General features: G+C 42.9%; 1 protein-coding gene across 4 annotated transcripts in view; it reads left to right on the forward strand.

The window, feature by feature from the left end:
• The window catches only part of Cep192 (centrosomal protein 192), an 86,893-nt gene that overhangs the window by 37,075 nt on the left and 34,990 nt on the right, over nt 1-14,828 (forward strand). For all 4 annotated transcript variants that reach the window (XM_029471874.1, XM_029471872.1, XM_029471875.1 and 1 more), the window contains exons 17-22: nt 608-1,430; nt 1,522-1,636; nt 4,175-4,343; nt 6,683-7,583; nt 8,832-8,980; nt 12,814-13,044. In XM_029471874.1, coding sequence (XP_029327734.1) covers nt 608-1,430; nt 1,522-1,636; nt 4,175-4,343; nt 6,683-7,583; nt 8,832-8,980; nt 12,814-13,044 — 2,388 coding nt within the window. The remainder of the gene's footprint in view (nt 1-607; nt 1,431-1,521; nt 1,637-4,174; nt 4,344-6,682; nt 7,584-8,831; nt 8,981-12,813; nt 13,045-14,828) is intronic.

A 14,828-nucleotide genomic window follows, 5' to 3' on the forward strand; every position in this document is an offset into this window, starting at 1 on the left:
CCCATCCATCCACCCACCCACTCACCCACCCACCCTTCCTTCCTTCCTTCCTTCCTTCCTTCCTTCCTTCCTTCCTTCCTTCCTTCCTATTTGCTTGTTTGTTTGAGACAGTCTCTCATGTAGCCCAGATTGGCCGCGAACTTACTGTGTAACTGAGGAGGACTGAACTGGCCTCCTGCCTGTTCATTCCAAGTGCTGAGGTTATAGATCCGTGCCAGCACACTGAGCAAATGGGTTGCTTTTCAGTAAGCTGTTGGGTTCCAGTTATTCTCGGTAGGAAGTTAGCATTACCCATCCTGTTGTCACTAGAGGTACATGTTTTGGTATGTGCTTACTGTAGTAGTTTATAGTTTTTGCTCTTGGGCCCATCTCAGTTTTATACCTGTGGTTCCCATTATGTCTTGCTGTGCCTAATTTATAAGTTTTTAAAGTTTTATCATAAGTTTGTATATTGTCTAGGGTTAAGCATATATGTAGCTTGGTATGCTGCCAAGGAACATAGTCCTTGGATAAGAGAAGACTACATACACTAAATAAAGATTAAACTACTTTGTACATGTCCTTGTATGTAGAGTGAGTTAATTTAATACAAGTTTCTTACTTCTAGGACACTCTCTGCAGTAATAACAGGCTTCAGGAATATAAGAACACACTGTCTGGTGGTGAAGATTCTGTACTTAGAATAAGCACCATTGCTTCCGCCTTCGCAGACGTGTCAGTGAACACTGATCCTGCTCAGCTTGTCACCATGATGAAAGCACTCAGAAATAAGGGAAGAAGCAGGCCTTTTCAGGATGATGAGACACAAGAGCACTGTCCGAACATCTCTCATGTCTTACTTAATGATTTAGAAAAAAGTAACAGATCCAATGCATTTGATATGGAGAAATACCTTACAAAAACAGAATTTAGTAGATGTGAAGGTGCACAAGAGCCCCTTTCAAGAGCAGGCGCATCTGACATGTGGGATTTATGTTCACCCGAACGGCAGACTGTTCAAGACAGGAGTATGGTGAACGTTTGCGCTACTAATACAAGGGAAGCAGAAGAAAGTACAGCTGCTATTTTCTGTGCTGAAAATATAGCGAGTGATACTCAAGAATCCCTTAGAACAATAGCCTCTTCAGATTCAGTCCTCACAAACACGAGAGAGAATAGAAACACAGCCATGGGGAGGATGCCTCGCTCTGTTGACACATTACTGGATGTGCGGAAGAGTGAGAAAGCTGCCTCAGTTTCCATTGTAGCATCCAGGAGTGACTCATTACTAAGGAACCCCAGAGTACCTTCCTTTAGCATTGTAGAACAATGTGAAGAAATACAAGATAACCGAGACCATGGAAGGAAGAAAGAGTGTGTCAGCGAGACAAGCAGCAGTGACAAGCATGTCACCTTTGAAGACGGTCTTGTGGTCTTACCTAAAAGTGTTGGTAAGTATAGTAGCTGATCATGTTGCAGACGTGTGGGATTGTTGTTTGGTGGTGTTTTCTGTTCTTACTGGAGAATACACCCTTCTCATAGATTTGAAAACTGCCTCTCCTGAGAGTGGTAGATCTGGCTTTCAAGATGAGGAGAGCTTCAGGCTGTCACCGCTCAGTCATTCTTCTCCCAGTGAAATTTCTGGAAACTTCTCAGGGTAAGTGCTTAACTCAGCCTTATTTATTTCTATTATTTGAGAATTTCATAAAGGCATATAATGTGTTTTGATCAGATCAATCCCTATTAATTATTAATTTAAAAAATTTATACTATGTATAGGAAAATTAAATTATAAAAAAATCAAAAAGAAAAAAATTTCCAATTTTTGGTTTTGTTTGTTAAAGTTAGTACCTGCAGTACCTTGAGTCGCTTTACTTCAGGCGTTTCCCACCTTAGTTTATACTGAGAAAGGGTTTGATGGAGCCTACAGCAGGCCCCTTAGGTTCCTCCTGTCCATTCCCCATACAGCATTGCTGATACATACCATCACATACCTGGTGGGTTTTTTGTTTGTTTTCATTGTTGTTGTATTTCTTTCCATGGGTGCTGGGGTTTCAAACTCAGTTCCTCAGGATTGTTTGCAAGCACTTTACCCACTGAGCCGTTTCCCCAGAGAGGAAGAAGTGTATTCCAGCTTGCACTGCTAGGTTGCAGTCCATCATTGAGGGAAGTCAGGGCAGTAACTCAAGGCAGGAACTCAAGGCTGCTTGCTGCCTTCGTCTCTGACTTGCAAGAGTCATGCTTAGGTAGCCTTGTTACACAGTCCATGCCTAGGGACGGTGCCACTTAAGATAGTGAGGGCAATTCCTCACAGACATGCTCACATACCAACCCAATAAAGATCAATAAGACTTTTTTTTAGGTCATTCTGGACTGTGTCAAGTTGACAGTTTAATGCTAACTAGGACAGGGACTTTCGTGGTTTATTCAGTTTTTCTAGTATTGTTTAGTATATCATTCGTGTTTTACTATCTTGTTTTTGTTTTCTATTTATTTATTTATTTATGAGATAAAGTTTCTTTCTGCCCTGGCTGTCCTAGAACTCCCTCTGAGGACCAGGCTGGCCTCTAACTCATTTCCTTCTGCCCTTAGGAGGGAATTCTCATGATACATTTGTGGAATACATTTTAAAATTACACTTATCTGTGGGTCTGTGGTGACTGTACTCACATTCATGAGGTGCACATGGCTCAGTGTGTGTAGGGATCAGAGGACCATCTGTAGAGGCTGGTTTTCTCCTCCTACCATGTGAGCCCTGGGGGAATGAAACGAGGTCGTAGGGGTTGGCAGCAGCACCTTTCCTTTACTTGCTGAGCCATCGAAGCAAGACCTCCCTTTCTCCTTTTCTTCCCAGATTTGGGCTAACGGCTCTGATGTGGCTGATGAACAACAGAATAAGCTAGAAGTAACACCAGTGTGTGTGTGCGTGTGTTAAATAGATGTGGGTTTCATATCAAAGGCTGCTTTATCATTTTACTTTTTTATTTATTTTATTTTGTATGGATCCTAGTAATAGATACCCACATTTTGTTTTTGTTTTTTTTTTTAGCATGATCTACAACTGTGCCACATTCTTAGCTTTATCCATTGGATTTTTTTTTTTTAAGATTTATTTATTTATTATATGTAAGTACACTGTAGTTGTCTTCAGACACTCCCGAAGAGGGTGCCAGGTCTTGTTATGAATGGTTGTGAGCCACCATGTGGTTGCTGGGATTTGAACTCAGGACCTTCCGAAGAGCAGTCAGTGCTTTTAACCTCTGAGCCATCTCTCCAGCCCCCTGGATTTTTTTTTTGTTGTTGTTGTTGTTGTTTGTTTTTTCGAGACAGGGTTTCTTTGTATAGCCCTGGCTGTTCTGGAACTCACTTTGTGGACCAGGCTGGCCTCGAACTCAGAAATCCGCCTGCCTCTGCCTCCCGAGTGCTGGAATTAAAGGCGTGCGCCACCACGCCCGGCTTGGATTTTTTTTTTAACTTAATATAGTGTGAGTATCTTTCTGAGCCACAGGACAGTATTCAGCATGATGGTTTAGGGTGTTTGTTTTTGTTATACATTAGCAATGAGAACAAGCATTCTGCATTGAGCTATATCCGCAGGCCTCACAGCATGGTTTTTGGGTGTTAAGGGTGTTTTGTTGTATGCTTGTGCCATGCCTTAGTTCATCTTGTACAGCATTTAAGTTTCCCACTTTATTATCATAAATAGACCTTTTATGAAATGCTTTATATTTATCACTAGTTTTCTTTGCTTTCTGGATGCATTTCTCACATCCAGAGCGTCTGAGTCAGTGAGCTTTTCCTAGGTGCTGCTGCTTAGCTGTTCAAACAAACGGCATCCACTTTATCTGTTTTCACATGGGATTGCCTCACCTGTGCCATTTTCTGTGCTGCTTTTGCTCTTTTGAGGATAGGGATTTTTTTTTAATGGTTTTATTAACTGCTGTTTGTCAGGTACTCAATACTTTTGTATTGAATGAATAATTAGTTGCTACCTGTCTGTATGTGGTATTTACTAATGAAACCGAGGCAACCTTTTCTTCAACGGTAGCTTACCAGCTAGGTCAATAGCAGGAATATAACTGATCTTTTTCATTAAAGATAGTAAGTTTGTGGGTGAGTTTCCTCAAGCTTGTGGATAGGCAGGAGTGGCCTTTGCTTAGACAAATCTAACACCATGCTTGCATTTTTCTTTCAGATGTGTTCTGGAGTCTCTTGATTCAGCTTACCACCAGAGACCCCACTTAGAGAGTGAGTTGTCTGAGTTGGCATGTTCCCATGCTGACATGAGCAGGCTGACTTACGTATCTGAACAGGAAAATACCTTTCCTGTCACAGCTGCTGATGAAAGCTCAGAGGACCACAAGGTGGGTGGCACTTGGACTGTCTCTTTAATAAGGCTTTGAGACCAAAGGAAGTAGTGATGCTTGACTCAGACTGTTCAACTTTCGTGTTGCTGTTGTGTGTCTTTAGAATGAATTAATGTGTGTATGTATTTGTACCTGTGTCTCTACCCTGGCTCCTGCCCACTTGAAAAGAAGTATCTTTGACCAAGGCTGAGAGCAGCATTGATCTACAGCTGTAAACATAAATATTCAGGAGGCCCTTTGACAACATGTCCTTTTAGCAGAACACTAGTAGTAGGTTCCCTTAGGTCTGTGACCTCCCTAGCCACGGGTGTTTGACCAGGATTACAGTATCAGGTCTGACTTCCTTCCCTTGGAGCAGCCCTCAGATGCAGTTAGAAAGCATTTAGTTACCCCAATAACTGTTAGGCCACTGTTGCCCCATGAGTTCTTCCGTCTTGGCAGATGAGCACTGTCGCAGATAGGACCCCACTGTGCAAGCCTGAGGACTTTCTCCTGGGATCGGCGTAACATCTTCAACAGGGAGGAAGTTTCTAGGTTAGGTCTAGCTTGATTTCCCTGTGCTCTGCAACCAAAGTGTGTTGTGTCTGCAGTAATAGGTTCTTACCATCTAGTTATGGTGAGCAGCCAAAAGCAGTGGCAGTAGCCATGTTGTTTTGGGGATCTTTCGGGTCTCCCTGACTGTTAGCTCATAGGAAGGGATTCTAACCTGGCACTGGAATTTTCAAACCCTTATCTTCTAGAGAAAGCATTGTTCACCCATGCAGTCAAACTCCTTTTAAAATAAGCTTACATTTTTAATTAGCTTACAAAGCAGTAGGATTCCATAAGCTTTTGATATATATCTTTAGTATAAATAATCCATTCCTGTCCCCTGTCCCCTGAGTCTCTTTTCTCGAACAGTGTTTAACTGCTAAATGCTGGGGCCTGGCAACCTCTCTACTTTCTTAGCTTGCTAGCCCGCTCTGCTCACATCATTTTCACCTTTGTGAAGGCTTGTGCTGTGAAGTCAGTGCTTATCACGTAGTAATTTAATCCATGAGGACATATTTTTTGTTACTATTAGTAATTGACCAGTAATCTGGTCTCTCTTTATATCTTTGTTTTTAAAGCTTTGGCTTGGGAGTAATTTCCAGTGCAACCAAAAGTAGTAAGTGAGAGTTAAATGTATGCCGGGGGTTAGTTTTAGACTGTTCGTCTTGCAGATCTATAGCTCTTATTCCTCAGGTTGTACATTATGAGGAAATAATAAAAAATAATTAGCTTACAAATTAGAGAAGGCTTAGTGTTCGCACAAATTAGGATGTTTAACTTTGAAGCATATTATAGTGTAGTGTGGATACTTTGATCCTTCTTAGAAGGGGGAACAAAATCCCCATAGAAGGAGTTACAGAGACAAAGTTCAGAGCAGAGACTGAAGGAATGACCTTCCAGAGACTGCCCCACCTGGGAATCTATCCCATAAACAACTACCAAACCCAGACACTAGGCAGATGCCAACATGAGCCTGCTGACAGAAGCCTGATATTGCTGTCTCCTGAGAGGCTCTGCCAGTGCCTAGCAAATATAAAAGTGGATGCTCGCTGGGCGTAGTGGCACACGCCTTTAATCCCAGCACTTGGTAGGCAAAGGCAGGCAGATTTCTGAGTTCGAGGCCAGCCTGGTCTACAAAGTGAGTTCCAGGACAGCCAGGGCTANACAGAGAAACCCTTTCTCCAAAAGCTAAAAAAAAAAAAAAAAAAAAAAAGTGGATGCTCACAGTAATTTATTGGATGGAACACAGGACCCCCAATGAAGGAGCTAGAGAAAGTACCCAAGGAGCTGAAGGGGTCTGCAGCCCTATAGGTGGACCAACAATATGAACTAACCAGTACCCCTGAGCTCCCAGGGACTAAACCACCAACCAAAACGTACACATGGTAGGACTCATGGCTCCAGCTGGAGATGTAGTAGAGGATGGTCTAGTTGGCCATCAATGGGAGAAGAGTCCCTTGGTCCTGTGAAGGTTCTATGCCCCAGTATAGGGAGTGGGTGGGTTGGGGAGCAGGGGGGAGGGAGGCTAGGTGATTTTCGGAGAGGAAACTAGGAAAGGGGATAACATTTGAAACGTAAATAAGGAAAATATCTAATTAAAGAAAAATAGATTAAAAAAAAAAAGATTAAGGGGCAGACAAGCTACCAAACAATATAGACAGGAGGCTGGGATTTTTCTTTGTGCACTCTGTGTTTCAGGAGACCATGTAGATTTCACATTGAGCTTTATACCAGCATTGTTTGAATCTGTTATATTTTGTTTAATTCCTTAATGGATTATTAAAGAAACAATTTGTCACATTCAGAGTGATCTCACCAGTGAGCTGAGTAGCACAATTGTCCGAGCCAGTCCTACTCCACCAGGGGAACAAGCTGTGGAGAAACCAAGAGACAAAATTCCAGGTCAGAGTGCAGAAAAAGTATCAGTGCCGTGTGCTATCCAGAGTAAATCTGGTTTAGCAAACATGAGAGAAACTCCTTCTCTGAGGAACAGATTTGAAGATGGAGAACCTAACTTTACATCCAGTCAAGATAGTTCTTCTGAAAGTAGGGAACCTTTGGAAGCTGGTAAGATGATGGATTCAACATCTGGCTCCAGTGAGCAGGATCTGATTGGCCAAGCTCTCCTGAACAAGCCAGCTCTAAACCACCAGTCTGGGCCGAACCTCCCTGAATTGATCCAGAAGACTGTGGATCAAGGTCAGAGATCATCATCTACTTGTCTGTCAACTGCGAGCAGTGACTCTAACAGCCAGGTTCCTAATCTGGGTGCCTCTGGAAACCAGCACAGTCCTGCACCCCACATTTCAGCTCATGCTTCTGTTGCTAAGGTGCAGAACCAGCCTGCTGTGTGTCCTGCCCTCTGGACTGGGCATTCTCTATACATAGCTCCTGGGGCCCCACAGTATTTGGGGCCAGTCTCTTCATCTGGGAATGCCACCTTGTCACAGTGCCATGCAGGCATGCAGGTCTGTGGGATTTCAGGGTATTCTCCGTATGCTCCTGTTGCACCAGAGCATGTGGCTTCTGGGCTGTACTTAGGACCAAGTCTTGCCTCTGGATTGATGGCTCCCTCTTCTCTTTACAACCTGTGTTCTACTGCTGCACACCAGAACTTGCTTAGTATAGCAAAGCCATTTCCTGTGCAGTCTGTGGGTACAAACTGTGAAACTGAACCACGGGACTCAGGGATGATGCCTGCATTTGGTAAGATGCATTTTCTTCTCTAGTATTGCTTGTTGTTACTACCTAAAAGTTGATTTCTTTTCAAATGGGTCCACAAAGCTAGGTTTTTTTTTTTTTCTAAAGAAATGGTTTTCGGAATTAATTTCTTTAATTTTTTTTAATCTTTAAGATTTACTTATGTATGTGTGTCTTTATGAGTGTATGCACACATACATGTGCAAGTGCCCACAGAGGCTAAAAGAGGATACTGGATCTTGTGGAGCTGGAGTTGCAAGTGGTTGTGAGCTGCCTGGTCTGCATGCTGGAATCTGACTTAGGTCCTCGCTGTGGAGCAGCAAGTTCTCTTAACTGCTGAGCCAGCTCTCCAGCCCCTCCCTTTAGTTATTTATTTTTTTCCTATTTAAAGACACAGGATATCAGGTTGACCTTACACTTACTATGTAGGGAAAATGACCTTGAGCTTTCGATCTTTGTGTCTCCCCCTCCAAGTGATTGGGTTATAGGCCTGTATCACACAGTTTATTTTGGGTTATATCTTATAATAAGCTCTTCCTTCGTCTTTTATTGAGAGCTTCAGAATGTTTCTCTGAAGGGGTTACTGAAGTTGGCTTAGAACAACAGTTAATTGTATGCTGGTAGTTTCCTAGGTCTTGTCCCTATGTTTTTTTCCTCTGTTCTAGATTTTGCTTTTCTCCTAATTAGGAAATGTCCTCTATAGGACAGTTTCCCAGAATGAGTTACCCTCCACTGGTTCCTCATGAGGGTGACATGATGGTAGTGAGGAGCAGGGCTCTGCTCTCATCCACAGCCTCCTCTACTGATGGCAGACATTGGCTCCGTGGAGCTGGGGAGTGTGCATACAGCCCACCTGAGTGAGAGGAGAGGGACAGAGGGACAGACAGCTCTGGGAAGCCGCTGTAGCCAGGCTCACTGGAAGCAGAGCCTCTGGAGCTCCTCCTCACCTGTCAGTGCCTTAAAACCTGGGAGGGAGAAAGGGCCAGACTGACAGCAACAACAAAGAGCTGTCTGTAAACTCGCTGAGTTTGCTTAGTTTTATTTGTGTTGCGTTCTTTTTCCCAAAGCTGTACAACAGCTTGTGTTGTTAGTAGCTCCCACTGTGACCTTTTGTGTCAAGGATTCTTACACTTGGGGCATTTATTCTATAGCTCTTGGGTAAAATCAGGAATCCTGTGTAACCACTTCCTTTTAACCATTGATTCTTGCAGTCAGAGGTTTAGTGTAACTTGCGATCTGTCTTCCTCTATACAGGGAATGCCAGAGTGCCCGAGGAGCTGAGGTTCCCTCACGCTTGCTGTGTAGGCATTGCTTCACAGACCCTTCTCAGTGTCCTCAACCCCACTGAACACTGGCTGCAAGTCAGCATCAGAGTTCTCAGTGTCTGGGTGAATGGCGAGAAGGTGAGTTTCCTGTGTCTTCTCATTGGGCTTCACTGTTGTACTTTGGTTAAAAATAAATGAATCCATTTTTCCTCCCAGTTCCTGTTCCCGTAACGACAACTCTGAGACTATTTATTATTAAATGCCTAGGCCATAGCTTTGGCTCCTTCCCTGACTCACATGTAACTTATTTGACCCATTTAAACTCTTCTAAGTCTTTGCATGGTTAGTTACCACTCCTTCAGCCCTGACCCACTGGTTCCTTCAGCCTCTTTCTCATCTATCCTGAGTTCAGTCCCCTGCAGGTTTACTTCCATCTCCTTTTATTCTCTCTCTCTTTCCTAGAAGCCTCACTCTTCCTGCCACTCTCCTACTTCCTATCCCCTGCCTCAGCTCATTGGCCATCAGCTTTTTTATTGACAGGTGTTACTTACAAGAGTTTCTCTCTATGAATGTTAATGACTTTTGTCCTTTGGTGTCCTTTGGCCGTACACACAGACTGTGTATTGTAGCCCCTGTCTCCCTAACTACTCCAAAGCCACCCCTCTTCTCTCCCTTTTTCTAAGTGGTTAAATTTTTCCTTTGAAAGTTTTTTAAGGTTTATTTATTTTTATGCATGTGAGTGCTTTGTCTGTCTGTCTGTCTGTGCACCAAAACTATGCATTGCTCACAGAGGACAGAAGAGGGTTTCAGATCCTTTGGACCATGGGTTACAGACAGCTTTGAGCAGTTATGTGGGTGCAGAGACCTGAACTCCAATCTATGGCAGGAGCGTTCTTAGCCATGAGACATCTCTCTAGTCACCCTTTTGAAGTTTTTGTTTTTTTAAGTATTAAACTATTCTTTGATATATGATTCTACATGTGCACTATCCACCCTGGTCACTGTCTGCCCTCCTTCTTTCGTCTTCCTCTCACGTTGTCATTCTCTTTCCCCTTGCAAGTCCCTTTCCTATATTCATTTTTGTTTTGTGTGTGATTCACTGGTGTTAGCCGAATGGCTTGTGACCACAGGTTTAGAACTATCCATTGATATGTGTAAGGCTCATGGCTGGGTATGCAGCTAAGGAATGAATCTATGGGGAGCCAATAATAGTTGAGCAGGGAAAGGAGGACCCCATGAAGACCTCCCTCCCCAATTCATGATTGGCCTTGGTAGCCAGTCTTATGCAGGCCCAGTCCAGGCAACCTCAGCTGCTGTGAGGTCAGGTTTGCAGCGGCATGCCTGGAAGGTGGTAGTTTTCAGCCTTTCTTCCCACCGGTTACCTTTCTTTCCTGCTTCCTCTATTATAAGATTCCCAGAACCTTAGAAGGGTTGGTATAAATGTCTTTTCTGTTTAGGGCTGAGAACTCAGCTATCTTTTATTCTGAGCACCTTGAACAGCCATGAATCTTTGCATTTATCACAGTTTTCTGCAAAGAAAAGTTGCCCCGAGTAAGGCTGAAGATAACATTTGTCTCTGGGTTTTAAACCTGAATGTTTAGCGTGTAGTTTGGTCCCATGTTTAGCTAAGCTAAACAGTGTAGTGAGTTCTCCCAGGAGGGCTTAGGACCTCCGTCCTAATGAGTTTATCTGGCTTACAGTACCTGGTGTGGATTTCCTTTTTTTAAGGGGTCTCAATTTCAGTCTGACAGTGGTTATTCCCTGCTAGCAGTCGTGCCACCGCTATTGCATGGGTGGCCACATCGTGAGCGTGAGCTCAAGAGCCTCTACTCACAGAATCATCCTACTGGCCTCCTTTTGCTTTTGTTTCTTTTTATTTCTGAACAGACTACCTATGTAGCCCTACCTGGCCTGCAGCTTGCTATGTATATCAGACTGCCCATGATTTTATTTTGGTTATCCTCTAGTGTTTACCTTCCAAGTGCTAGGATAATTAATATGTGTATACCACCTTGCCTGGCCTTTTCACTCCCTTGCTTATGTCTGTGCTGTTCCCGTCTCTCTAACACACATTGAAATACAAATATGAGTCTCTTATTTCCTGTTTATAAATGGTGGGTATGTTCAGAGCCAGTACATATAGCAGACACATGTGGGATGCAGTTAATTCATTTTCTTTGTTTGTTGTGAGGCTTGGTCATGTATCTCTGGCCAGCTCAGACTTGCCAAGTACCCAAGGATGACTTTAGACTTTTGATCCCCTGATTTCCACCTCCAAAGTGTGCTAGGATTTAATATGCAGGCATTATTATGCCCAGCTTCCCCTCCACCCCCCCAACCCCCCCTGCTCTTTACATCTTTGCTGCTCACATAGAACTTGAATGAACCTAAATGAACAATTTTGGATCATGGTCTTTTTTTGTTTGTTTGTTTTTTGTTTTGCTGGGATTAAAGGCGTGCGCCACCACGGTCTTTTTTAAGCCCCTTGTTGTAACAGCATTTACATTGTAAGACATCTAAATATATTTTACATTTTTCATCAGTTCTAATACTTATTAATCATTATTTCTCATTTATAAACCCATGTTAATTTGCCTTTAGCACTATTATTTTAATCCTTGGGTGCTTAGAAATAGAGCGCTATTGACTATAAACTATTGTAATGTATCAGGAAAGGAAAGATAAGAACTAAGGCACTTATTTGGGCCTGATCTTCATTTGGTTGCAGGGATATCACTAATTTATCTGTTAATTTTCTCATGAACTTTTGAAATTCATGGAAAGAGTAGCTTTAATGTCTAGCAAGGACCTCACAGTAACCAACTCCAGCTGCTCTGAAGAGATGATAAATCTTTCTTCACTCTGATGTCTAAGTTGTGAGGGGAGGTGGGAACAGGGTCAGCAAGTCCTGCTGTGACGGGCGCACACTTTGTTACTGCTACTTGGCAGCCAACGCTGCCTGGGTCTTCTCTCTTTTTCCTCTCACTAACCTTATTTACCTGGTAAAATAACATTGTCTCTATGTTAGCTTCTTTTCCCGTTGTTTGGTAAAATACTCTTGACTAGAACAACTTAGTAGAGAAAGGGTTTATTTTGGTTCACAGTCCAAGGGTGTGGTCCATCATGGCAGCAGTCAGGGCAGTAGGAGCTTGAAGTAGCTGGCTGGCTGCATCATATTCATAATGTGCAAGTGAAGAGCACTGGCTGCATGCCGCCACTCAACTCTCTTTCATGTAGTCCAGAACCGCAGACAGGGAGCGGCACCACCTTCAGTGTGGGTCCTCCCACGGCAAAAGAAGAAATAAATGAAGGCAATCTCCTCAGGCCATCCAGAGACCCGCCTACCTGCTAGGGCACTTTTGTAGTTGACAGCATTAACTATCACATCTGTGTTCTGTCTCTTACTTTCCTCATCTGTAATCAGATCATTTAATGAGATAAAATAAAATAACTGGCAGAAGGCATTGTAGGTGGAAGGTGAGATTTGACCCAGCGTGTAGAAATAGAATCCTATCCTAGACAGGCTTCCGGGGCTGAGAATGACTTCTGTGTGGGTGGTCTTTTCAGAAGAGTAAAGGGCTGGGTGTAGTTCTTTCGTAGTGAGAATGGATTCGTTTTCACGTATAGATTCGGGTGGGTATATGCATACCGTAGTGCAGGTGTGGAGGTCAGAGGTCAACTTGTAGACATTGGTTCTCCTTTACCTTGTGAGTTCCAGGGGTCAAACTCAAGTGGTTAAGTTTGGTATTAATTACCTGTTACCTACAAGTTCTTACCAGCCATCAAAAAGCTTTTTGCTTTTGGACTTATATCTTTCAATTAATGAGTTACAAGAGTGTTTTTTTTTTGTTTGTTTTTTTTAAACATGTAATGAACGTCTAGATTTCATAGTTTGAAAAAGAATCTTAAACTAGATGATTAACCTTGAAAGGTGAATCCATTTCTAACATACTTCCATGGTCTATTTACAGGTGGATCTTTCAACACAGACCTGTTTAGTTTTCAAGAATAAAGTTGTGATAAGACCTCATGCCACAGAAGAGATAAAAATTCTTTTTATCCCCACAAATTCTGGGATTTTCAGATGCACGTTCAGTGTTGCTTCTTGGTCGTTTTCAGCGGATGCTGACACAATAGGGCAGGCAGAGGCTCTGGGAAGCAGAGTCACTCTCACTGCCATTGCTGAAACCCCTGTTATCGAGGTAACTATTTGTAAATGAGTCTCACTTGCTGATGGTTTAGTAATGGAAGAATTTGTGGGCAGATTTGTCACAGTGTTTCAAGCTAAATCTTAGTCCCTCCCTCTCTCCCTCCATCCATCCCTCTCTCCCTCTCTTCCTCTCTTCCTTCCTTCCTTTTTTTTTTTTCTTTAATACAGACCCTTACTTCATAGACCAAGATGGCCTAAATATCTACCTGCCTCTGCCTCACTAATGCTGGGATTAAAGACATGCACTTCATTAAGCCCTATTTTCTTTTTCTTTTTCTTTTTTTTTTTTTTTTGGTTTTTTGAGACAGGGTTTCTCTGTGTAGCCCTGGCTGTCCTGGAACTCACTCTGTAGACCAGGCTGGCCTCGAACTCAGAACTCCGCCTGCCTCTGCCTCCGAGTGCTGGGATTAAAGGCATGCGCCACCACGCCCGGCTCAAGCCCTATTTTCTTATTCCAAGGTTTGAAACTACTGTTTTGTTTTGTTTAAATAGGAACTATGAATAGACTTACTAAGAGGATTATAGAGTATAACATTAAGCTATTTTTCTATGATTTCTTTTGTATACATACTTAGCAAAGTTCCAGTGGTTCCTTTCTTCCTCTTCCTCCTCTCTTTCGTCATCCCATGTTGGGATAATAACCATTAATTAGGTGATGTACCTGTTGAGATGCAGGCTCTTGGTTAATTTGTTATTTATCACTTAATTGTGTAAAGACATAGTGACTTATAGTTTAAGCCAGAGGTGTGGTGGGTGAGTGAAGGGCCAGGCGGCCTTCTTGAGAGATTGGACCGAAGAGACTCTTTCAGAGATTTTCCATAGTTCATGCTTTCAAAGGGAATAAATTCAGCAGTTTATTCTGTTAGAGAGGGAGAAGGAAATGAACTTGGACATGGTCTTAAGAACTCCATCAGCTCTGCTGTGTTTGCCATTTGCTAGGTCTAGGTTTTCAACTTTTAAAACTATTGATACAAGGGCAATGTAGAATGCACAGCTTTCTCCCTGACCACTGCCCATTAGAAACCAGTTACTGTCCCTTTCCCTAGTTGTAACAACCAGAAATGTCTACAAACATCTCAATTTTTGCCTTCAAAAACAGTTGAGATACTGTTAAGAAGCCCTGAGAGAATGCTTGTAGTTTCCTGCAGGTCAGTGCATCCCGTGTGTGAGGCTTGGACTTGCCCTTTGAGCAGCTTGCATTTTCTAGCAGATGGGAAAAATGATGACTGCACAGTATTTCAGGTTGCCATGTCATGTCACCAGTGGCTTCCATCAGTGCTTACTTTGCATTGTGGGGCTGTGTTGGGTCGTAAACTAAGGGGCCTACTGTCCTCACCTGGCAAGCTCAGAAATGCCAGTGTCAATATGTGTGAACTTTGAGAAGGACTGTAGGTAGGTGTAAGGCAGCGCACACTAGGCCGATTGAGTTGCTGTCTTAGAAGCTGGGACTGAAAATGGGCGGTTCTTTCATCCTTTTTGTTTAAAGTCTGATTTGACCAGGGCTGATCTTTCTGTCATTTCTCTTTTGTTTGGATTCCAGTTTCTTTTAACATCTTTTTGCTACAATGTCTCTTTAAAATTCAGCCAATTTTTTTTCCTTCCTTTTCATGTGTCTTTATTATCCCAAGAGCATGTTGTGGAAATGCAAAGAAGGCATGAAAGGCTCTGTGCGTCTCAGCTGGAGCTCCATGCCAGTGCTGGTGTGGCCTAGACTCAGACTCTGATGTTCGTGCTAACAGTCTTTTGAAATGTACCTATCCCTGGGAAGGTTCCCTG

This window comes from Mus caroli, chromosome 18 (assembly GCF_900094665.2).
Source record: "Mus caroli chromosome 18, CAROLI_EIJ_v1.1, whole genome shotgun sequence".
In the NCBI taxonomy this organism is placed as follows: Eukaryota; Metazoa; Chordata; class Mammalia; order Rodentia; family Muridae; genus Mus; species Mus caroli.